Genomic DNA, 23,827 nt, shown 5'->3' on the forward strand with positions numbered 1-23,827 from the left:
CTGCAGAGAGCAGAACCTGCAATGAATGTGTTGAAGGAAGCTAACCGTGGAATATTCAGCTTTACATTTTCCTCTCAGAGCCAGTTCAGTGCAACACAATGTAAACATCATTCATTTTGTAACGGGGAAGAAGAAACAAGGAGCTCCCCAGCCTGGTTTGCTCCCTCCGTGCCACAGGCATGTGGAGGGCTTGGTGCTTCCCAGGGAGGGCTTGCACATCCCCAGGCAAGAGGAACAAAATCCATCCCAATATTTTCTCCTGGGAAGAAACAACTTGTTACAGAGCTCTGAGGCTACAGCAGAACTCTAGGAAGGCACACGATTTATTTACCATGTGCTCGAAAGCAAGCAAGCTCTACAAGAGCCACTTGTTATGAATTACCATGCTCTCTCAAGGGACAGTTCTGTTGATAACATGAAGAATGTATTAAATGAGTATCAGAGATTAAAACAATCTGCTTCTGCCAGCTCCAAAACACAAAGACCACTACTGTCACACATAGAAATAAATCCACAATATTGGAACAGAAAATTGAAAAAAAATAAAATAAAAAATTGCCCCCATGTTTGTTAACCTTGGTTATCTTTTTTTTTTTTTTCTCCCCCTTAGGGTGGAGGAAAGAAGTCTCTAGATTGTTCACTTCAACATAATGCAATCAGCTAAACAATGTTGAAGAAGCAGCCCCAAGCTTTGTCTATTCATTCACACCATTTTGTTATCTTTCCTGTTTATCTTAGAGGCACACATAGGACCAGAATGAAGGTTAGTCTTTACAATATGACAGATCTACTGGTTTCCTATTTTAGAAGGTAAACAAGCCTTTTTGTGAAACTGAAATGCAGATAACAGAGCTGTGTAGCATTATGTGTGACATTAGATTGAACATGAGATTCCTGGCCGTGGTGGTGCATCCCCTGGGTGCAGGTCTGTTGGCCAAGTACAAACAGAGATAAACTGCCATTCAGACCATCAGCTTTGTCAAAATCTCTCATTTTGTATCACTCTTGCAGTGCACGACAACTCTGCAGCTGCAAACTATGTACAGATTAAAATTATTTAATGAGGAAAAAATGATCAGTTTAACATCAATTGTGAGATTAAGCTCCGGCCATAAATCAGCTTTATCGGATTTTATCAACAGAAATCTTTGGATGTTTCTTTTTTATTTGTTGGAGGTTTTTTTCTTAAATGAAAGTAAGATTTTTACAGCTAAGCTTTTTGTAAATTCTTACAGAAGTGGATTTTGAAATGCTTTTACCCGGGAAAGAGTTAAAAGCAGGGAGCTGTTTAACAGGAAACGTACCATCAAGCAGAAGAGGCCACACCGAAGTTTATCGGATTTCTAGCACCACCTATAGACCTCAGAAAATACTTCACGCTCATGAAACCCTGCCTGCAGAGTTCATTTATACCAATGAGTCTAAGAAAATTAATGTTACCTTTTCGTTGCCAAACTGTAGTACATTTGCACTTAAAAGGGTTCAGGATTGGTACAATTTGCTATACCTGAAAGCTTGCTACCAGCAGCTGGCCTAACCACCTCTAAAATTTTACCTTAAAATAAGATACTCCTTTTGTGGTAATGTACAGCCACCAGCTCCAAACCCAGAGCAGCGCATTTCCACCAGCATCATCTCCTCTCCTGCAGCCCCAGTGCAGCACGTGGCCTAAAACCACCGTAAACTGGGTGAAAAATGTGTATTTACTGTTACAGGGCTGAAAGTGCCTCATCTTTCACTAGTGTTTACAGTAACTATCATCCCAGTGCACAGAAACACTACACAGCCTGATGGTACAGAAGATGCACATACACACACATACATTTGGAGATGGGTTAATAGTGAAGAACCGCTACTATGCCACGCATTTTAATCCAAAGATAACAAAGTGAGTGTTCTATGCTGCTCCAGTGACCAGTCACAACCTGATGCACATACATACATGTACATTTGGAGATGGGTTAATAGTGAAGAATTGCTACTATGCCACGCATTTTAATTTAAAGATAACAAAGTGAGCATTCTATGCTGCTCCAGTGACCAGTCACAACCCGGAGATCATGGGCCATGTACAATAAGATCAAGCACTTACCTGTAATGCCTTTTACCGTGACAAAGCAGCAGTGTCCACAGTTGAAATGGAACAATCAGGTCTGTGCTACAGGCACAGCAATGACCAGAGAGCCACAAACCAGCAACGCCAGTGTTAAAATTCAAAGTATCTAGGCTTTCAATTTATTGTTCTAAATAAACGTTCTTCAGTGATCTAATGTAGTAAAAACCTCCTGCCTACTTCTAATTTATATAAAAATAAGTGTGCTCAATGACTCGGAACTGGGCCTTCTCAGCTCCTTAAATCACTAATCTGTAGGGAAGAGATAATTAACAGGTGACAAACCTGTATCACCAGAGAAGTTGGAAAACAAGTGTAGGAAAGAATAAGCCCTGAAATACAGCTGTCAGTGAACTTTGAACTTTTGCTTCATATTTCAATGCACCATGGGGCTAGGAAACAAGTCTTAAATAATACCTTTTATGAAGTTTCTCCCTCTAACTGGAACGTGGTCTTGGCTGACATCCACCAACGTCAGGCACACTGTCAGACAGTTCAAATCAAAACCCAGATTTTAAACCCAAGATTATTTGGAGGATTTTTTGCTTTAAAAGAACATTAATTTAGAACCAAGGGTTAGAAAGGCAGAAGAGGTAGGGATCTTCAAAAATACCATTTTCCACAAATAATGAAGACCGCAATACTGGAGCAGTCAAGTTTAAACAACCCTTATTTCAAGAACTAAAAAAAAAAGGTCACATTTTCAAGAATAACCTGTATGACTGTATTTGTGAGTCATGATTGCATTTTCCTACTCATCATTGTAAAGCAGGAAGCCTTACACTGTACATAGAGTATGCACTGCACAGAGGGATGGAGTGGGGAACATCTCCCCACACAAAATGAAGGCTGTACAAGGTGGCCCTAATTATATAATCTTTGTAAGTTTTCCAAGCATGTTTCAAGCACATAAAGTAATCATTCAATGTCTTCCACTAGCAAATACTGTGAAATTTAACTTGACTTTGATTCCCCAGGAGGGAATCCCAGAGCTAGTTTTGATAACGGTCTCTTTTCAGTCTTCCTGTATGTTAGCAATTGTCCTTGGGATGCTGCCTGGCTGTAAAACGATCTCTGATCTTTGCAGATCCAGGCACCTACAGAACTGTCTGTTTTCCCAAGCTGAGAGTCTGTTCTTTAACTAGACAGTTTGATAGTGAAGATACTATTACCTACCTCTACAAGAATGCTCAATGGATAGAACTAGAATATTGCATAGTTCAAAATACAGCCTAGAATTAATTTGTTATAGAAATGTGCAATGATAAATTGCTATTCTTATTGTGACCCAGTCTGAATTTATGCTGGAGTTTCAGACCAGAACTTTTGATTTTGAATGGAATTAATTCTATCTTTTCCTTTTTCCCCTTTAACTTGAAAAGAACAGAGCCGAAATGTAATGCACTTTTACCACCCGTGCAACTATAAACAGGCAGCATCAAAATAAAAACAAACCTTAAGTAGTGTTTGTAAAAATATATTTGCAGTTGTTCTGTTGTTTAAAACACAGGCGCCTCTGACAGAGATCACTGTGCCATATACATGATTTGCAATAGTGTTCTTGTTAACAAAGTTAGTTATTACTGATGGACGGACAAAATTCTTTTGTTTTCTAAAACCGATCACCTGGTCTTCTGCATAAGCACTTCCAGCTTAAGTGCCAGGTGCTAACAACTTCTACAGATACTAAGGAACAGCCCCCTTAAACGTTACTAGGGCTACATTAGACCCAGCAGTAGGTATTTCTTCCAGATGAACAATCAGCCAGGTGCAGTTAATGCATACATAGCATGTAATTGAAACATACTTCACTTAAAAATATACTTCAGAATGACTTGGACTATTACCTTTTCATGTGTGCATAAAAGAATGAGTCTGCTGTGAGGCTTTCTTATTTTAGCCAGCACAATGTAAGAATCATATTCTGGGAATCCTACTGCTTGGTGAAATTGTCAACAGTTGCTTGGATGCTCAGATTTTACCCTGAGCACAGCCTCTGATTTCAATAGAGGCACATAAATATACACATCCTCTTTTTCACATACAAGCTGTACTTTTCCACGTGCAGGCAAGTAAGATGTGTGTGTGAGAAACAGGTATTTGGCTTTGGAGGACAACTCCTGCATTCACTTATGTCCTACGCGTTTCTGCTGAATTCAGCACTGCCTCTGAGACTGACATTTGTGTAGTCACAGTGCTTTGCGACTAATCTGGTATGGAGTCTGCTGGGCACAGCAAAGCTGTATGGGCTCCACTTTGAATTATGGAGTAGGTCTGCTTAGGGGCTTCTGTGTGAGAGGATGAAGAAAAGATAGGAGGAGGGGGAGCTGAAGTGGACACCGTTATACTCTGACCTCCGTCACTAACCACAGTCACTTCTGTCGCTCCTTCTTGTATCAAAGCATTAAGGCCTTCTAGGTCAGAGCAGCTGATTCCAGAGCTGGTGATGAAAGCCTGGTTTGCTGAAGCCTCGTGACTGCTGACAGGAGCAGAGGGAATCAGGGTCTGATGTAAAGCGCTTCCATCGCTTTGGTCGTGGGTTGTGAGAAGAACTGCTGGCTGTGCCACAGGCCCTGCTTCGCTCTGAGATATGGGAGGTGGAGGTGGTGCTAACAAACTGACCTGGCCCAGCAGCTGCAAGCGGCTGTTGGCCGAGAGGTCCTCCTGATTCTGGCTAACTAACGTAGGTGGCACGACATTCACTGATGCAGCCTGAACGATACTGTTAGTCTGAGGGACCTGGTGACCCACAATGATCTTGACCCTTCCCTCATTGTATGGAGAAACCTGAGCAGCCTGAAGTGGGACCTGGAGGTGGCTGACAGTAATTGGGGCACTGGTCTGCCGACTGGGATCCATCTGGAGCTGTAGAACAGCCAGTTCGCTATTTTTAGATCCATTATACATACTGTGCTGCTTCTTATGACTCCTTAGAGAATCTTCTCGGACAAAGGAAGCATCACACAGGTCGCACTTAAATGCTTTCTTGGCATCCAATTTGGCAACTTGCCTGGAGCCGCCTTGCTTCGGCCTGTCTCCTTCCTTCTTCTCCAGAGTTTGCTTCTTGGTCTTGACTTTGTCACCGTGAGCTTTCCTCACATGAGTTGTCAGGTTGCTCCGCTGCTTGGTATCAAAGCTGCAGAATTCACATTTGAAAGGACGATCTTTGCAGTGAATTCGCTCGTGCACCTTCAGAGCTGCCTTGTTGGAGCAAGAGTAGTTGCACTCTGAGCACTTCACTGGTTGTTCGGGCTGATGAGTTCTTATGTGGTGCCGAAGGCTTGTTTTGTTTCCACACTGAAACTCACACTCTGGACACTTGAGAGTATTTTCCATGCTGTGCTTGATACGAATGTGGGATTTCAAGTTTCCTTTCATGGCGCATCGGACCTCGCAGAACTCACATTTGTAAGGTTTCTCACCAGAATGCACACGCATGTGCCTCTTCAAGTCTGAGTTGATTTTAAATTTAGCAGGACACATCTGACATTGGAACGGAGCGTCTCCTGTCAACAAAAACCACAGTTCAAATTAGAGATGAGACACCAAGATCCACTGGAGAGACCAATGCTGTAATGAACTAGGTACAGCTGGCTTGTTCTACACACCTGTAAACTCCCATATTTTCAAGATGTAGAGAACTTTAATGGCACAGTATTTATCACCTGGTCTGGCATATTTGTGTGCAAACTCTCCGTGAGCATCCCTGCCCACATCTGTTGCTTTTTCATGTCTGCATCTTAGATGTTCTCCATTTTTAGTTCATTTCGTGTGTAAAACTGTTCAGTGTGCTCCAGAGAACTGACTGAAGTTTCTCATTTGTGCCTCTTTAGCAACAGTGTATCTCAACTAGTATTTAAAATTAATAAACACCATAACTTTTAACGCTCTGGCGTATTTGTGTGCAAACTCTCCATGAGCATGCCTGCCCACATCTGTTGCTTTTTCGTGTCTGCATCTTAGATATTCTCCATTTTTAGGTAATTTTCTGTGTAAAACTGTTCAGTATGCTCCAGAGAACTGACCGAAGTTTCTCATTTGTGCCTCTTTAGCAACAGTGTATCTCAACTAGTATTTAAAATTAATAAACACCATAACTTTAACAGCTGCTGTATTTTTGAAGTCTAAGAAAACAACATAAACACATCCATGTCTGGGGTTTACACTACAAGACTTACAGGAAAGCCTGTAGGTTAACTGTAAGCCTATGTAAATGGTAGGCTGCTGCAGAAACAGACACTTAATGGGCACCACCTTTACTGCTCAACCCTCTAGCTGAGTTAGATCAGCTGACAAGAAAAAGCAATTACTTTTTTGGCCCAGTTCATGTGGTGCAGCACAAATACTATTCCTGGCACAGGAAGGCAGTAGAAACTCTTGTCCAGAAGAGAGGTAGGGACAAAAGTAAACACCCAGGTCAGTGTCAGGTGATAGCACAACCACACCACCACTAGTGACAGGAGAGGGGAAAACTGCTGGCACAGGAAGGCAGTGGAAACTCTTGCCCAGAACACAGAGAGAGGTAGGGACAAAAGTCCACACTCAGGTCAGTGTCAGGTGATGGCACAACCACAGCACCACTAGTGACAGGAGAGGGAAAAAAAAAAAAAAAAGAAAAAAGAAAAAAAGAGAGAGATCACAGCCACATAAACACAACTGGAAAAGACAAATGTGAGACTAATGCAACACGTGTGCAAGTCTGCAACTCTGGGGAAACGAGCTTACACAGAGAAGTAACATTAAGCCCCTGTTTTTCTGGCATTAGAGCAACCAAGAAAGAGGTATTTGTCCCGTGTAGCACAGCTAATAATGTTCCACAGATCAAGAAAATTTACTATCAGTTTGTATTTACACAATACCAGTTTGCATTCATGCAAACAGGTGCATACAATATTCATAAGTGCATGGTGGGTTTTTTTTGTTTTTGTTTTTTGAGAGCAATGCTAATCCAGAAACCTAACAATGTAGTTGAAAGTCAGGTCAAATTCTTAACTGATAAGGCATGAAAAATGAACACACTCATCTGCAATATCTCTGTAAGCCTATTTATGTCAGACTAACGACACAAATAACCATTTGAATTGCCTGGATCTAAACCACTATTTTGCATTTTCTTTATTTGCAGGCTTGTGTCACAACATGCAGGATCAAATTAAGCTGTAGCTCTGTTAAGTCCATAATAAATTCCAGGGTAAAGACCAGTGACTCAGTTCTCAGTCATTTAAAAAAATCCAAAGCAAACGTATCAATCCAACTAAACAACTGTTGGCCTTTTTTTGTTGTTTAATCTAAATATGTAGTTCTCTCAGATACCTGAGCATGAAGTTTTCAGGTGGGTACTGTTGAGAAAAAGTGGAAGAATGGGGTTACTAGGTTCTCAGACACACTTTGTGGGGGAAGGAAAAAGAGTGTACTTAGTTTAACAAGCATTTATCTTCTTTAATAATCAAACTGAAAATGGCTGATTTATTTTATAAGTTAATATTTTATAGAGTTGGTGATAGCTGTATAATTTTGCATAATTTGCTTATCCAGCTACATATGTCATAGGTTCAGCTGCATATTTTTCAAATCAAGTTGTGGCCTACTGTGCTAATCCATGTATCTTTTTAATAATTGATATACATGGTGTATTATCTATATTAAACAGATTTTATTAATAAAGATGCACTGTTTGTTCATCTAGTTTATTTTACAGTCTCAGCTGCACACTCAGCTACTGAATTTTTATCTACTTGGCACGATATATTTCAATGACTTAATCTTCACATGCAGGGTAGTACCATATATGAAAAAGAATTAGTGATTTTATTGAATATAGCACAGTATGTTGGTTTAAAGAGTGGTCCATTACTTATATTTCTTTATACTTCTGTCCATACATAATTGACACTGACAGAAGATAGCTTAAAAAACAAACTTAGTGTCTGATCCTGGTTGAAGAGTAGTTTTACTCAAATCAACAGGAAACTGATCTTTAGATGACTAGTTCAACAAGTAATGCTACGTCGATGATCTCATGCTGAGCAATGCAGATTACACTCACCTTCTAGAGAATGACTAATTTAATTCCAGTAAGCCATATATTCTATATATATTCTACATGCCTTACTTTCCCCTAAAATTGGCTGTGTGCATAACACCTTTGTAGCCTAAGAAGGACGAAATGATTACTTTCAAAATTCTTGCACCCTCTTTCAGTGAATCAAAGAAAGTCCTTTTACAAAAGAGGATTTTTAGAAATGAAGAGACAAAACTGCAGACTTGAATTTTAGCATAATTCAATTGCTCAGGATACAACAGACTGATTTGCCAAAGAGGAAGAAGGCAGACTAAAAGCCCTTCCCAACTATTGCAATATGTAATGCCACAAATATCTAACTGTACTGGAAATACAGAAGAACCTTCATCTCCATAGGTTCTCCCACAGCCAAATTCAGAGCATACCTGCCCATGGACATAAATGCATGAGTAAGCACACTCTTACATGAAAAATGCAATACCATATTTTGACTAGTGCGTTTACTATCACATGACTTCTCATAACAACCCATACTATTTTGACTGACCATTGTATCTTCTAATAAAGCAACAGAAACTTGCAAAACAACTGCCTGACAGTCCTCACGGGGAAAACGCAGTACCATATTTTGACTAGTGCGTTTACTGTCAGATGACTTCTCCTAACAACCCATACTATTTTGACTGACCATCGTATTTTCTAATAAAGCAACAGAAAGAGGGAAACTTGCAAAACAACTGCCTGACAGTCCTGTGTGTTCCATCACAGCAGATCTGTGAAGTATAAAATATTCTTTTCTGCTACAGACAGATTGGTTTAACCCTCCCCTCCTTCACAATGCACAAGGGATTTATTTATCTACTCAAAATAAATCCCATCTTGCACACATCCGAACTAATGTTGTTTACTACTCGAATTCAGAATCAGATGCAGGACAGGTTCAAAGCTAATCTAGTAATCACTGAACCATAACCACCTTGCAGCTAAAATTCACAGAACTAATCAAATGTATAAAAGGCAACACAGAAACTAATCCAGTACCCTGGATTAGCTGAAAAACAACATACAAAGACAACTGTACAGTAGTATATTTACAGCAAATCTGTTCTAGGAAAAATCTATAAAAGAGAAATCCGATTAAAAGGAAACTTAGGCAAATAATGCAAATATGAAATGATACAGACTTTATTAGCCTGGAGGCTAAAGCTTTCTAACCATAGAGCACAAATGATACGGGCAGAATATAGTTCCTGCTGCTCGTACTGCACTGTTAATGCCCATCAGTCTGCACATGGAAAGTACCACAAAGAAAGAAAATTATATGGGCAGAACACAGTTCCTGCTGCTCATACTGCCCATAAGTCTGCACATGGAAAGTACCACAAAGAAAGGTCAAAAAAGCAGTAACTTAAATTGCTAACTACTTGCTAATTTACTGATGCAAGAAAAAATAAATTATGCAACTGCATTGAGATAACTAGTTCAATTATAAAATAATTTCAGTGTTTCTAATATAGTGGACCAGATTTGAGAGACACAGATAGGAACCTGGATGCTCTTAATCCATCAAGAAAGCAGATCCTTCAAATCTACTCGTTTAAGAAATCTAATAGGCGGTTTCAAAATCAATTTAGAAGAAAATCTACCAAGAGTCAGATCTGTCTTGACTGCTATCAGGTTTTTTCAGTCGAGCAGTATTTCCCTGCTACATTCTACGTCCAAGCAATTCAGAGAAGCTGTGTGCCCAGGTGCTTTTGAGAATTCAAACAGGCCCCTTCTGGCACCTTGACACCCGTACACCTTTTAAAACCTTCCCAATGACCTTCAAACCTTTGGGGACCTGAATTTTAGCACAGACTTACCCGTGTGGGATCTGAGATGTACAGTTAGCTGGCTAGAGTTGCGGCTTGCGTAGGGACAGATCTGGCATTTGAAAGGCCGCTCGTTGGAGTGAATGCGCTGGTGCTTGTTGAGGCTGCTGCTGTCGGCAGCCGCGTAGTCACAGTGTTTGCATTTGTACGGCTTCACCCCCGTGTGAGAACGCATGTGCATCTTCAGCTTATCTTTTCGACTAAAACATTTGCTACAGACTTCACATTTATGGGGCTTGTCTCCTGAAACAAACAGAAGAGCATAAACACATCGAGAATGTTTGCACCATAAGGATGTTGTTGCAATAAAAAAAACCCAAAAACCAAAAAAAAGCACACGCTAAACACTTCATAGAAATGGGGCTAGTTTTCAGAAGTTGAACTTTGGATTTCAGCAGCTGTCCTAACAGCTAAGGACTCCTCTATGGTCCAGAAGGCTGCATGCACAAGTGCAACAATTCTAGAAGACTTTCTCCCTTTATAACTCTGAAATTGCTGTTAAGGGGGAAGGGAGGTGAAATGCTGGAATCACTGTTCCGTATGAAGAACAACCTAGGTTTATGCACCACTGCCACACTGCATCCTGGCAAACACAAAGTCTGCACCTCAGAAGTTTAACCGTGCCTTAAATTGATGTACAGTGTTCATGTTTCATAGCTGTTAAGTGGTACTGCCCACAGCAGGACATGGCTTAGCCAAACAGGGCAAAGAGAACTACAATACTAAAAGGTATAGACATATGTGTACATTCTATCTAATTTATTTATAGATATGTTATTTTGTAGGAAAATACCTTTTGCCAAAAAGCCAAGAGGAGGAAACCAACCAAAAATAAAATATAGCAACTATATAAACCTGTGTGTGTTCGCAGATGACGTTCCATATCCTTCATACCGTAGGAAGTCTTGAACTGGCAACCTGAAAATGGTAGATTAAGATCACTAAACTCAAGGAAAATCTAACAAAATAATAAAAACATACCACCATGTTCTGGTCATTATGTTTCTTTTCAAGAGCATTTTTTTAAAGATTCAGTATTAACAGAAAATGAATTCCCCATCTTCTTTACTCCCATCTACTTAAAATAGTAACTGGTTTGCCTATGAACTTTAGTTTTCTAATGCTTCCCCTAGGAGGCAAATCTCTACATTGCCATTTTCTGTAAGCTTTCAAACAAGTTCTCTGGAATCTCTGCCCAGGATCTGAGATGCTCTTTACAGTACACAGGGGATGCTGGGGGAACTAATTAATTCCACGTATGACTTCAAGTTAGTACAACTGGGACCTCAGGTAACAGCTCACCATTCAGGAACTCTGTCCAAGTGGAAAGCACTACAGTTTTAGAGCCCAGAAATGAATGCTAAGCATCTGAAACGTGCTTTTCAAATGAAGGCAAGCTTGCAAAATGAGACTGTAATTTCTGCTACCATTGATATAACTACTCACGTACATGGCTGTCTCTGCAGACGTTTTCTGCAGTTGCATGGTTTTTACTCATGAAAGTTTCCAAATACTTTGGTTCAATCCATCTTTATAAAAACGTTAACTGACCAAAGACAAAATATATAATGCAAAATGCACGTACAGTATTTCTCACGTACAACAATGGCAGTTAGCAAAAAAGGTAACAAGACTTGGCTTGTACATTGTGACAGCTGTGGGCATAGGCCAATCTCTATACACAAATTCACTGCAGAATCACCAGAGTACACCATAGCAGAGGACCAAGGCCTAAGGACATGGGAAATCAATGGCAAAACTCTTACTGGTATCAAGGGCAGCACATCACGCCCTTAGGAAGCAGCTGCCTTCCAGGTTATGTATGTTTTAACTGCTTAAGACAGACAGAGCTACTGGCCGTATCACTACACGAAACATACCAGTCTCAAAATGAAGAGGCTACAGTCCACATCTCACCTGGATAGCAGCAGCTGAGTTTCTTCTGTGTAAGTGAGGAATTGGCTTTTCTTGACCGTGCTTTTGGTGGTGTAGAGACGATAGCAGCTGTCGGAGGCTCACTGCTCTCACTGGGCAGGTACGTTTGATAGCCATGCTCAAAAACAAACTCTGGTGCAGAAACTAAACATAGAAAATAGCGTAGTTTGAGAACATTAACATCTCCAATCAGAAAAAAAAAAAATCAAATTATTTCCTAGTTTCATTAATTGCTTCTCTATTCTGTTTTTCCAGCAAAATTCCTGCTCCTGGCTTCCTGTTCACCTTGGGGAGGAGGAAAGTAGAAAGACTTTTTTCTTCCTTGCTATCCTTGCATGAGTGAAAATTCTGCCAGGACCTGATGAGCCCCACTGAACTCAGTACAACCCTACACGAGCCCAACTGTCCCCCTCTGAATCCTATCTGACTGCACTGTGCAGTTTCTTCAGAACTTCAGGTTTTTTCTGATGCCTGGCCAGGTCTTGCATTAATAAAGGTATGTTTGTTTTTCAACACTGGTTGTGCTACAGCCCAAAGGAGAAAACTCTCAAATTATTTATATGGCAAATGTTGTCAAAAAGGCATCATGTAAACAATTTTTTTTTTTAAATCGTTAAAAAGGTTCAGCTTCTTCCAACTATACTGTTTTTAGCTTGTTACTCACAAGAATAACAGGTGAAACTATCTCAGCCAAAGTAGCAGCTTTTAAATCAATTAAACAACGCTATACCCCAAAAGGGCACAAGGATATAACTGCCCTCACTTTAAAGATGAGTAAATATGAAGCAGAAAAATGACTCATCCAAAACCCACACTGAGTAGAGGGATTATAATACAAAAATTCCTGGACGTGAGCCCTGAATTCAGTTTGTTTCACTTCTCTTCCAGATTCTCTGCCCTAATCTGTCCATCCAAATTAAAGTCAAATAATTTGGATTTTAGTAAGGTCCCAGACCAAAATAAAATAAATCTATATATAGAAGGGCAAACCTTCACACATGGAACAAGATTCTAGTTTTATTTAAACGTCTGCAGGACCAGGACCTCACTTGAGCCTTCTCATAGGCAGAAATTTTGAGTAATATTTTTCCTGCCAATTAGTTGTAGGAGCAACATTAGGGAATGCAGTGTTCTCACATAAAAAGGCCTGGATTGGCGCCTGACAGCAATTCTATGTCTGTTTTTCATCAAGAGCACTCTTAAAAAATAAAATGCATAGTAATTGGATTATTTTTCGTTAAGTATTGACAATTTTAATTAGGTTGCAGAAGTTGGTTATACAACAGTTAAGCAATTCTCTAAGTGAATTTGCTAATTGAGATGCGTGTTAAGTAGCTGTCATACCAAAACCAAGAAGGCAGCACAATGCTGCTTCTTCCCCTTCCTTTGATGCAGGTATGTGACAACTAATATGAAAACTGGTTGTTTTTTTTTTTTTACTGTGGTGGGGACACGGGAGCAGAGGGCTACGTCACATCGCCGCTTTGCAGGAGCCCAGTGCTTTTGTGCCCTTGGTGTGTGACACCACAGTACCTGTGATGGTTTGGGTCTCCGAAGCGAGGCGCAGAGGGCTACGTAACATCGCTGCTTTGCAGGAGCCCAGTGCTTTCATGCTCTCGGTGTGTGACACCAAAGTACCTGTGATGGTTTGGGTCTCCGAAGCGATGGTCCTGGTTGTGCTTTGAGCCTGTGTCGACGGCACCGTTTCTTCCGACACAAACTGGACCGTACTGGTGGCCCCGGCGGCCGCACTAGTGAGCTGGCAACCGCTCTGCTTGTGCCCAACGAAGGCATCGAGGTTGTTGAACTGCTGCTTGCAGATGCCGCAGATGTGGATGTCGGGGGTGAGCTCCACCAGCACCGTGGTGCCACCGGGAACTGTGGAAACAGCGGCAGGGTCAGGAGCTCGCCCTGAGGCAGCCGCAATGGCGGAAGCCACTCACACTGACACACGGACATCGCACTGACCGAGCGGCCCGGTGGCAGGAGAGACCCTTCGGGCCCGGCCCTGCCTGGAGCCGCGGGGGTCAATTAGTGCGCTGCGGGACGGCCGGGCTGCGGGAACGAACGGCCCCCGGGCACGTTTCCCCAAAGGCCTCAGGGTCCCGCAGGGTGTCCCCGCCACCGCTCCGCGACCTCGCTCCCCAGAGCCTGCCCGGAACCCGGCGCTCCCGGCGGCCACAGCCCCCTCCGGGCCGGTGCGGGCCGCGGCGCTCACCCAGATTCCCGGGTTCTCCCCCCCCCGCCCCCCCAGCCAGGTTCCCGGGCTCCGCTCCCGCCTGTTTCTTGCGCTACTCAGGTTTCGGGGCCTTGTCCAGGCCCCGGCTCAATGCGGCTTCCGCCGCGCGGGCCCCGGAGCGCGCATACCCCGCCGGCGCGCAGCGGCACTTACACTGTACGGGGCCGGGGAAGGCCGGCGCCACCCCCCCGCCGCCTCCGCCGGGGTTCATGGCGGCAGCCGGCCCCGCACGCCGCCTCCGCCACCTGCAAGGGGCTTATTACCGCCGGGGAGCCGCTCCCCCCGCGCCTCCCGGCCGCCGAGCGGGGGCGGATGCGGAGGAGCCGAGCATGCTCAGTGGCGGCGGCGAGGCTGCGGTTGCCCTCACCGACCGCCGGGCTGAGGGCTGTGAGGGCTCCCGCCGCTCCCCCCCCTCCCGCCTCTCGTTTCGGGCCGCATGCGGGAACATCCCTGAGGCGCCAAACCGCCATTATGAAACCCTGTGGCCGCCAAAGCGGGGCCTCCGCGCTCCGGGAGAGGGGAGCTGCCCCACAGGCACCTTGGCTGAGGCGTCCCGCCTCTCGTTTCGGGCCGCATGCGGGAACATCCCTGAGGCGCCAAACCGCCATTATGAAACCCTGTGGCCGCCAAAGCGGGGCCTCCGCGCTCCGGGAGAGGGGAGCTGCCCCACAGGCACCTTGGCTGAGGCGGCCCAGCCACGGTCATGGCGGTGGGGCTGAGGCCTTGTGTGTGCTACAGCCCTGCTTCCCCAGGGGCCGAAGTCACGGTTTTAATTCATCTAGCAGTGTTTGCCGGAGTTTGGCAATCAGTTAGGGCTGGCGCTGGGATTAAGTCTTGGGGTAGTAGAAGCGGTGGAAACTACTCTTCAATTTTGGCCTTTTAGGTCATGTTACTGGTCTTCATGGGAAATTATGGCAAAATCTGGCCATAATTCCTAGAAGACCACACTGATATGCCAGCTCTTCTGACCAGTCTTCAAGACCTTCCATCTTGCAGACCATATGCCCTCCATGAGCTCTCAACCTTCTCTGCAGTCATGCTCACCCCAGATCTCAAAAATCGTGTCTTTTATAGTGCCAAACGAGAACCTGATGCCCACTGAAGTTAACTGGAAAGCCTCTTGGTTGTTGGAGTGGGTTTCTGGATGTGGAGCTCGGTGTGCATTACAGGCAGACAGTGTTCCTTGAGCTCAGGGTTGGAGAAAACTTCCCAATGAGATGACACTCCTTTTTCAGGGGGATTGGCATATTTTGTGCCAAGTGCATTTAGTGCTTTGCAGCAACAAATGGGTTCAGCCATTTCGGAGTTCCAGCTAACTGAAAGTTATTTTACTTTGCCCTGTATTAAAAATGCAGTTATTCAGGAAAGAACCACAGATGCTATACATACACGGAATAGAAAATGGAAATTTGGAAGTCAGGTGGCCTTTAGGTTGGGTAGATGCCTTTTGCTGCTTGAATTTCACCAAGCTGCAAGACACAAAAAGCTCCATTTGCGTGTGATCAGTAAAGACAGCATTTGGCACCTGAAGTCTCTGACAGACACATTCCATCTATATCCAGTTCAGGCTCCTGCCACCTTCAGCCCTGTGTTAGGGACCAATATTTCTTCTGTGCTCTGGGGAGCGCACAGAAGTGGGGAGGAAAACACCTGGTGATACAGGGGTAAAACGGCTGCAGGGGGAGCAGAATGGACTAACATGGGTGACTGAAGATCATATAATGTGCACGTACGCAAATGGGAAAACAAACTATTAATTCTGCTTTCTCCTTGCGAGTCTGGTTTTTTTGTTGCTGAATGGTGTTACAGCTGTGCAGATGTAACTCTGTATTCATTAATAAATGCAGAATAGTTTGTGTACGCACTAAACATACCCAGAATTTCAGATGCCAGTTCGTATTACACTTGAAGTTTTATTTTCCTGGGAAAGTGGGTGTCTGCTTGACATTTCCGTTGACCCATTTTGCCAAAACAATATAGCACAGACACGGGATTGTTAGGGGGCCAAGATAAGACACAAAAGGTGATAATCCTAGTTCCGGCCTTTGGAACCCACTGTGTTTGATAGCACATCGTAATGCTGGTTGCAAGGATCAAATTTATCTCACTTCAAGACCTCATGTATATTTTAATCCAATTTTAGATTAAAAATCTGATTAACACATTAAAATACTAACAAAGAAGGAAACCAAAGAAACAGGATGTGTATTCAAAGGGGACCATTGCTAGGAGTTTCAAAATTCATTCAGAATCCCCCTCCACAGTAATAAAAATTAAGGAATTTATATTGATTCTGGAAATATAGATGGTTTTATGTTAGCATGGTCACACAGTCAGTTCCTATAAAGCATAGCACAGAAATAGGAATATGGTTAGTGGCGATGAGACTGTTTTGGGACTATATCCAACAGAAATTAAATCGGAGTAAGAGTAATCAACCTGAATCTATTTTTCCACAGTATAGATAGAACTGTAGAACTGAAAGCTGACTTTCAACTCCTTTTGCTGTTTTTTCCAGAACACTATGACCCATTTCCAAAGCTGACAGCCTGTCTGCCTGTCTGTCCACCAATTACAGTTGCAGTCACAGGTGTACTTTGGAGTATGGCATAACTTATTTTAATCTTTTTCTCCCTTGGTTTAATGCCTTTTGATTAAAAAAAGAAGCCTGCTTGACTTGATTAGAAAAGGAATAGGCATTGTGTTTTGTTAAAAGTGAATTTTTACTTATTCAAGGACCTGTAATGACAGTTAGACCATGGGCCCCTGTTTTTGATTGCCAGAACAAATACAGCGGTATTGCAGCAGTACTCACTGATGTGCTTGCTCTTTCAGACTGAATGTCAGGGTAACAACATTTAATGGATACAGGGATGGTCTGAGGTTGCCCTGCTGAGTCAGGTGTGAATGGTTTCATGTCTGGTGCATTACCGGCTCTTTTAGAAACCTTTGCTACCTTATTCAATTGGACACTATTAATGAGATGTGTTAAATTTACTTAGGGGAAAAAGATTCAGAGCCACTATACTGCTGCAACTGGCACTGGAAGAGGAATTCCCTCCACCCCTTCCATGATTCCTTCCAGCCGTCTTGCAAAAAGCTCTGGGTCAGTGGCAAACCCAGCTGCTGGGTTCCCTGTGCTGGCAGGGGCTGAAGGCGATTGGGAGGAAAGCGTTCAGTCTTGGACTGCTTTTCCTTTCTTCTTCCCATCTCTGGTATTTCCCAGCGTGCTGCAAATATAGCTCGACTAGGAATCTGCAGGCTTTCTTCCATTGGGGGAAGAGGAGGGGGGGCCAAATTAATACTTTTCATAAGGATGTCCGAATTTTGAGACTGCTGAGTAGAGTTTTTCAGGTGTGGGCAGCTACACGTGGTTAAAACCAGAGAGAGAAAGGCACCGGCACAAGAACTAATAGGATGCAGTGGAGGCGCCTGTGGTTCAATCCTTGGCCTTTTATAGCTTAAGGGAATATTAACTGTCATATCACTCTCTCTGGGTTTTATTTTCATAGAATCATAGAATTTCCCAGGCCGGAAGGGACCTCCAAGGGTCATCTAGTCCGACCTCCCCACAGTCAGCAGGGACACCCCCAACTAGACCAGGTTGCCCAGGGCCTCATTGAGCCTCTCCTTGAATATCTCCAGGGAAGGGGCCTCACCCACCTCCCTGGGCAACCTGTTCCAGTGCTCCCCCACCCTCACAGTGAAGAACCCTCTCCTCATCTCCAGTCTAAATCTGTTCCCCTCCAGCTTGAAGCCATTTCCCCTCGTCCTGTCACTACAGGCCTTTCTAAACAGGTTCTCCCCAGCCTTCCTGTAGGCCCCCTCAGGTACTGGAAGGCCGCTATTAGGTCTCCCCGGAGCCTCCTCTTCTCCAGGCTGAACAACCCCAGCTCCCTCAGCCTGCATATATGTTTTGCATATATGGCTAGAAGAACTAAAACCAGTCAATAGTCACTGACTTCAGTGTAATGCAAACCTCGAAATATTTACAAAAATGCCTCATGTCTTTGGGATAACAGCTGCCTTCAGATCCACTGCCATTTAGGAGCTTCCAAATATAATAACGTAAGGACCTATCTTTAAAAACATTGGACTTCCAGTTGTATCGCCGTTTTGCATAAGACCTTCATAGTGAAACGTTCTCAGAAGCCCACGAGGCTGTGCGTAGCGTGGCTCGCAGAGATAGCGGTTATCAGGTGCACATTTACAGGGAAAGCTCTTTGAGGCTGGCACTGCTCGCTGCTTTGTGTTTCAACAGTACTTAGCCCGACAAAGGCTTGATTCTGGCCTTGGCGTGAACACTGAAAACATCATTATTATCTTATTAATAACTAATAACACTTACAGATCAGGACTTTATTGAACGGTGCTCTGGACAGAGAGTTTTCATTTCCCTGGATGAGGATTGATGTCTGAGAGTATAACACCGCAGCGAGCACTTGAGTCATCGAGCAGAGCTCTGCTGAGATCACACTTGACACTATTTCCAGCCTTTAAGGCATAAATCAGTATGCATGTGTAATCTTCGTCACCCTTAACCTGACTGAAATGAAAATACTGCAGCGCTTCAGGCTCCCTACAAGTGCCGTGCAAGCAAACAAGGCCCAGAAAAGACAAATGTCAATCATGAGAGAGAAAGGAAAAATATCAGACAGAGGCATAAAAAAGTCAGGCCTCATCAGAGCCTCGGAGACAGGCGTTCCCGGGCGCTGTGCTGGACAGCTGTGGCCTCAGTGCTTTCCTGGAGACAGGCATTTATGTACGACAAGAAACGTGTAGACTTTTACCTTCATACAGAGCTTCCATCTACCCCCTCATCATCCAAGATCACACAGGGGCAACGTATCCTACCTTGCAAGCAGAAGAGGGGAGAAAAAAAAGAACCCAAACCTATTGAAGTACTTGGAAGAGAGTTACCAGATGAGCAAACAAACCCTGACAGAGAGAGAGATCTTTAAAATATTATACTGTTTGTTATTTTGTTTGCCGTTCACAATAGGCGGAGGATGATAGGTTTTAAAACAAAAAAAAAGAGATACAATCTAGATGTATAAATGTACAGAACCTACCAATAAGATGCAAAAAAAACCCCTGACAGCTTCACAAGGAAAGAATATAAAATTGGTTATAAGTTTGTGGTCACTGAAGAGGGAATGCTTATCTCTATTGAAGGCCGTGGTGTGGAAACATCACAAGTGAGATTGGAATGTGGCCTAGGGGACAGACAAAAAAGAAATATAAATTGTAATTAAAATTTTCAGACGTTGAAGATGGAGACAAATGAATGGTGGATTTAGAGAAAAACCCCAGCCAATTAAAATAACTTGAAGATTCAAAATCCAATTTTTAGCATTTCATAATTATATTGATGGATAATGACATACACAGCAACATAAATGCACTGAGCTCAAATTAATTATGTTAAAATAATAGGTAATCTGTCTCTGTGTTGATAACATATAATTATGATGATGTCTTTCAAATGTTTTAAAATAATGTCATTTCAATTCATAATGCAAGGTAGGGATTTTGCTGTTTAATGTATTTGCTATTTATACAATATTTTCAATGTCATTGGTTTCCTCTACAATAAATAAAGTCTAAATAATCAGTTAGTACCTTAAGATATTTCTTACTGCTGTACGAACTGTAAAATAACTCAAGATATTATTCACTGAAATAGCACATTGACAACTGTGATTAAAGCTTAAACGTATACTCTAACAAAATAGAAATGTATTTTTATGTTGAAATGTCTAATTATTCATTGCCGGAAAGCAAACCAGGGAAATCCACACCAGGGAAATTTTCAGGGTTTTATGGGGTTAACTCCGCAACTGTGCTTCGTTGTCTTTCACACAGTGGAAAACGCACAGTTATGATTAGAAAAGTTAGCTATATTGTTTCAAGATTGAATTCCGTTTCTCGGGGAATTTCTGATTCTCTGCAGTTGCTTCTCAGCAGAGCTTGTCCTTTCCGTGGTGCCTGGCAGCCCGGGCTGGCGCAGGCTCCCTGCTCAGGGTGCACGGATTGGGGTGTCCTGGTGTGCCCAGGACCAGGGGCATCAGCAGGTACCTCCCTGGCCCTGCGTTTCTCCTGCTGCCACAGGGTGCACAGGGGGCAGGGATACCTTGGGGTTTTCATGAAAATGCTGTTCTGATACCAGGCTCTCATTATCCTCAAGAAAATATTTTATGCCCCTTTTTTTCCCCCTGAGAGTTGTACGGACTTCAGATTTTTGCTGAATTGGAGTATCCCTAAACTACTCTAAAATTGTTGGATGTTTTTTTAAGCTTTGTAATATATTTTTAAAATCTATTATCTGAAATACACCTTTTTCTTTGCAAACTGTTTCTCTGCCATGCCTTTCCATCCTTCCTGCACCTCTTATCTCTGCATTTCTGCTTTTTTTCTTTTTCTAAATGCAAATCGGCTGCTATCATAATCTTAAACTTTTAAAACAAACTTACATTACTATGATGATGAGCGTGTCACACCTGAAAATAAACTAGTTAATTTGCGGAATATATTTCAGCCTGTTTTATATAAATATAAAAGTACAGTAAAGCTCCATTGGGATAAACATGATAACAAATAAATGCTGGATCTAAGATTGTACAGCTCCAGTCTAATATTTAGTCATTTTTATTATTATATTTGGGTTAAAGATGGAAAGCAACACCAGCAGAGGGACTCCCTTGATACTTGGTGGAGTTTTGCCTGCTCCCTAGCAGGGCATAGAGGTAATTTTATTCTAGAAGCTTTTGAATGCTTTACAAGTAATAGAAACCAAGTGGGAAAAGCATATTCCATATTTTAGTTCTGACATTCTCATAGAAAAGAATATATAAAAAAAAATTAAAGATTCAAAATACTTGCCTGTGATTCAGTACCTAAAGACTTTCTGGTGTTTTTCAGAATTCCCTCAAGACCTATAAATGCTTCTGAGCTAGAAGTACCCATTGTAGCTATAGTCACTTATGCCACTTTATCAAACTAACGAGCCATTGAGTGATGCTATTCCCAGGTTCAACTCTACCGGGGAGGGAAAGTAGAAAACAAAACTGAAATTTAGACAGAATGGAATTCCTAAGAGCCAGGACAACTAGAATTTATTAATTCATACACTCCAAAGGTTACCAAAAATAATCTTCTTCCTTCAGTTTTTCCTCTATAAATCTTACCATCTTTCATGAAGTCTGTGCATATAGAAAAGACTGCAGAATTTCAGTACAAGCAGTGCCTATCAATTTGCCACAAAACCCTCTTTATTGGGTTTCCTCTTCACACAACCATAGTTTGTGCAAAGGTCCATAAAAGAGGATTTTTTTGTTGTTGTGGGATGGTAAGGAGTTTTACTTGCATGTTGCCTATTAGAGATCAAACCTCTCCAACTTTTAAACTAAAAGATTTCTTCAGCTAGATTCTCTGATGATAGATAAAAATAAAAAGAAAATGCATTTTGTGTTGTTTAATTACACATAATTTATTAAATATCACGTCCTGGGCATTGGAGCTACAGCTCCTGACAACTGCAGGTTTTCCTTACAAGAAAAGTCCTATTCTGAGTTTACTGGGATTAGATTACATTGTTAGAATTAGAATTAGACATTGTTAGAATGATAAACAAAGTATATCAGTCTAGAGACAGTTTCTTTGTGTGCAAATTTTAACTCCGCCATGACACAGAGAAGTATAATTCCAAATCTTTGTCAGAAACAGCGTGCAAAGAACTCTGTATTTGAACTCTATGAACAAACTGCTATTTTACAAAGCACTGGAGGACATTCCAACTAGAAAATTCTATTTACTGATCTCTAATTATCAAGCTTGGTCAGTTCTGATGTAAAATAATAGTAATAGAAAAAAAAGTAATCTTTTGTTTTTGCACCACAACTTAATGCTACTATTCTTGAAGTCTGTACCACCCACTGGAAAAAAAAAAATAAATAATCCTTTTGAAGGAAGACTTTAGCTGCGTGTTCATGTCACAAGACATTGGTATTTTATTTTTTCAGGCACTGAAAAGATCATGAAAAGAGTAACAAACACAAGGGGGTAACAGTTTAAGTTCCTTTAGATTAAGATCTGCATGCAAAAATCACAGCTAGGGAAACGCTATCTGAACTTCAGCTGCTACTCATTTTCATTTTACAATTAAATCTTTGTCATGGCAATATTCCTCATGTTCATATGTGTTTGCTTTCCAGGAATCCTAGAAAAATTTCATTCATCTATTATCAGGCTTCATGTTTCAGAGAGTGTGGCAGCCTATTCATTGAAAGCAAATTTTTAATTTGCACTCGAAGCTTGAACTTGAGAATTAAATTTATTCAGTCAAGAATCAGAAATGTAAGAGCATCTTCCTGAAGAAGGCAGAACGTCAAATACATAAAATGTATTTGCTCATAAAGAGCTGCAGAATAAAATGAAGCTCCACAAACTGTTTTCTGAAAATATATAATGGGGAAAAAAGTTACCTCTTTATGATAAGCTTAAAAAAAGACAAAAATTAATTATCTCTTGGATGCAAAAAAAATTATGAACCCAGATATGTTGATAGACCCACCTGAAAGGTCTTACAGTAATGATAAAATTGTGATGAAAATAAACCTTCCATAACTAGAATCTACTTTCGGAGCAAATTGGCTCTCTGTTTCTGTTAATTTTTCACGATTTAATGTAAAACATACAGAAAAAGTAAAGCAGAGTAATGTATTCTGTGTTTTTCTTGGAAAACGGAATGTGAAACATTATCTACCGCATCTTACCTTCTCTCCCTTTCTCCTTTAGGACCAGAATAGCTCTTACGATTTGCTGCAGAAGCTGTGTTTTTGGAGCAGCATTGTGCGTGGTGTGAGTGTCCGGGAGAGGGTGCTGTTTGGTTGCATTTGTAATTTTTTTCTGTTTATACAGAACGACTGATACAATTGAGTATACTTTGAAATCTCCTTCCACACATTATTTTATTTTAGGCTCATTAGTGTGAAATTCCATTTTAAATAGCACAGCCTAGCTCTGAAAACTTCAATGCCAGCATAAATTCTTGCTCAGCTATATTAAGCAAAACACCTAACAAGTTTAAATTCCAAAGGTCCTTTGTGTCTCTTGACTAGTTGCTACCTATATCTTATGATATAAAGGTAACTTCAGGTAATATAGTTGCTGTTCTCTGGGGTTTTTATAAAATTCTCGTGAAAATGAGATGCACATCTTGCAAGTATGTTTCTATGAATGCTCACAAAGAAATAAAAAAAAATCTCTGAAAAACAAGCAAAGAAATGAAAACACATTGCACAGCAGACTTAGCAATTTTTCAATTTAAAGTAACTATCATTATCTAATTAACGGCCTCCCCTTCCTAGGAGATGAATATGTTTACCTGCATTTTCCACATAAAGAGAGTCTGATGCAGAGGGGACTCCGGTGGGAATGAGGTGGAGGCACGTGTCCTCCTTTAGCTCCAGCTGCCTGGAAAAAGATGTTGCTACTTCCAGGTCCTCATTATCTCTCCCCATGCGGGGCATTTCCACCTCACAACAGGGCAGTCTTTGTGATGCTCCCTACTCTGTTTCAGTTAACACATTTGTGTAAATCATCTTTGCTCATGAGGTTGATTTTGGGTGGAAGGGGCTGGGAAGCAC

The 23,827-nt window shown here is 41.9% G+C and overlaps 1 protein-coding gene across 1 annotated transcript; it reads right to left on the reverse strand.

The window, feature by feature from the left end:
* Positions 1–3,574: 3,574 nt before the first annotated feature.
* Positions 3,575–14,471, reverse strand: ZFP64 (ZFP64 zinc finger protein). Its single transcript, XM_014943801.1, has 6 exons — positions 14,334–14,471; positions 13,580–13,819; positions 11,924–12,085; positions 10,862–10,924; positions 9,998–10,249; positions 3,575–5,619 (listed from the first exon to the last, which is right to left on the reverse strand). The coding sequence occupies exons 1-6, from the start codon at positions 14,389–14,391 to the stop codon at positions 4,319–4,321; spliced, it is 2,076 nt and encodes a 691-aa protein (XP_014799287.1). The 5' UTR covers positions 14,392–14,471; the 3' UTR covers positions 3,575–4,318.
* Between the last annotated feature and the right edge of the window lie 9,356 nt (positions 14,472–23,827).

Source organism: Calidris pugnax, unplaced genomic scaffold (assembly GCF_001431845.1).
Source record: "Calidris pugnax isolate Ruff unplaced genomic scaffold, ASM143184v1 scaffold118, whole genome shotgun sequence".
In the NCBI taxonomy this organism is placed as follows: domain Eukaryota; kingdom Metazoa; phylum Chordata; class Aves; order Charadriiformes; family Scolopacidae; genus Calidris; species Calidris pugnax.

Bases quoted from the DNA above. Each gene is read 5' to 3' on its own strand.
- ZFP64 (XM_014943801.1), bottom strand. From the start codon at position 14,391: ATGAACCCCGGCGGAGGCGGCGGGGGGGTGGCGCCGGCCTTCCCCGGC. The intron at 13,820-14,333 runs GTAAGTGCCGCT...CTGTTTCCACAG, and splicing joins CTTCCCCGGCCCCGTACAGT to TTCCCGGTGGCACCACGGTG. The intron at 10,925-11,923 runs GTGAGATGTGGA...TACCATTTTCAG, and splicing joins ACTCAGCTGCTGCTATCCAG to GTTGCCAGTTCAAGACTTCC.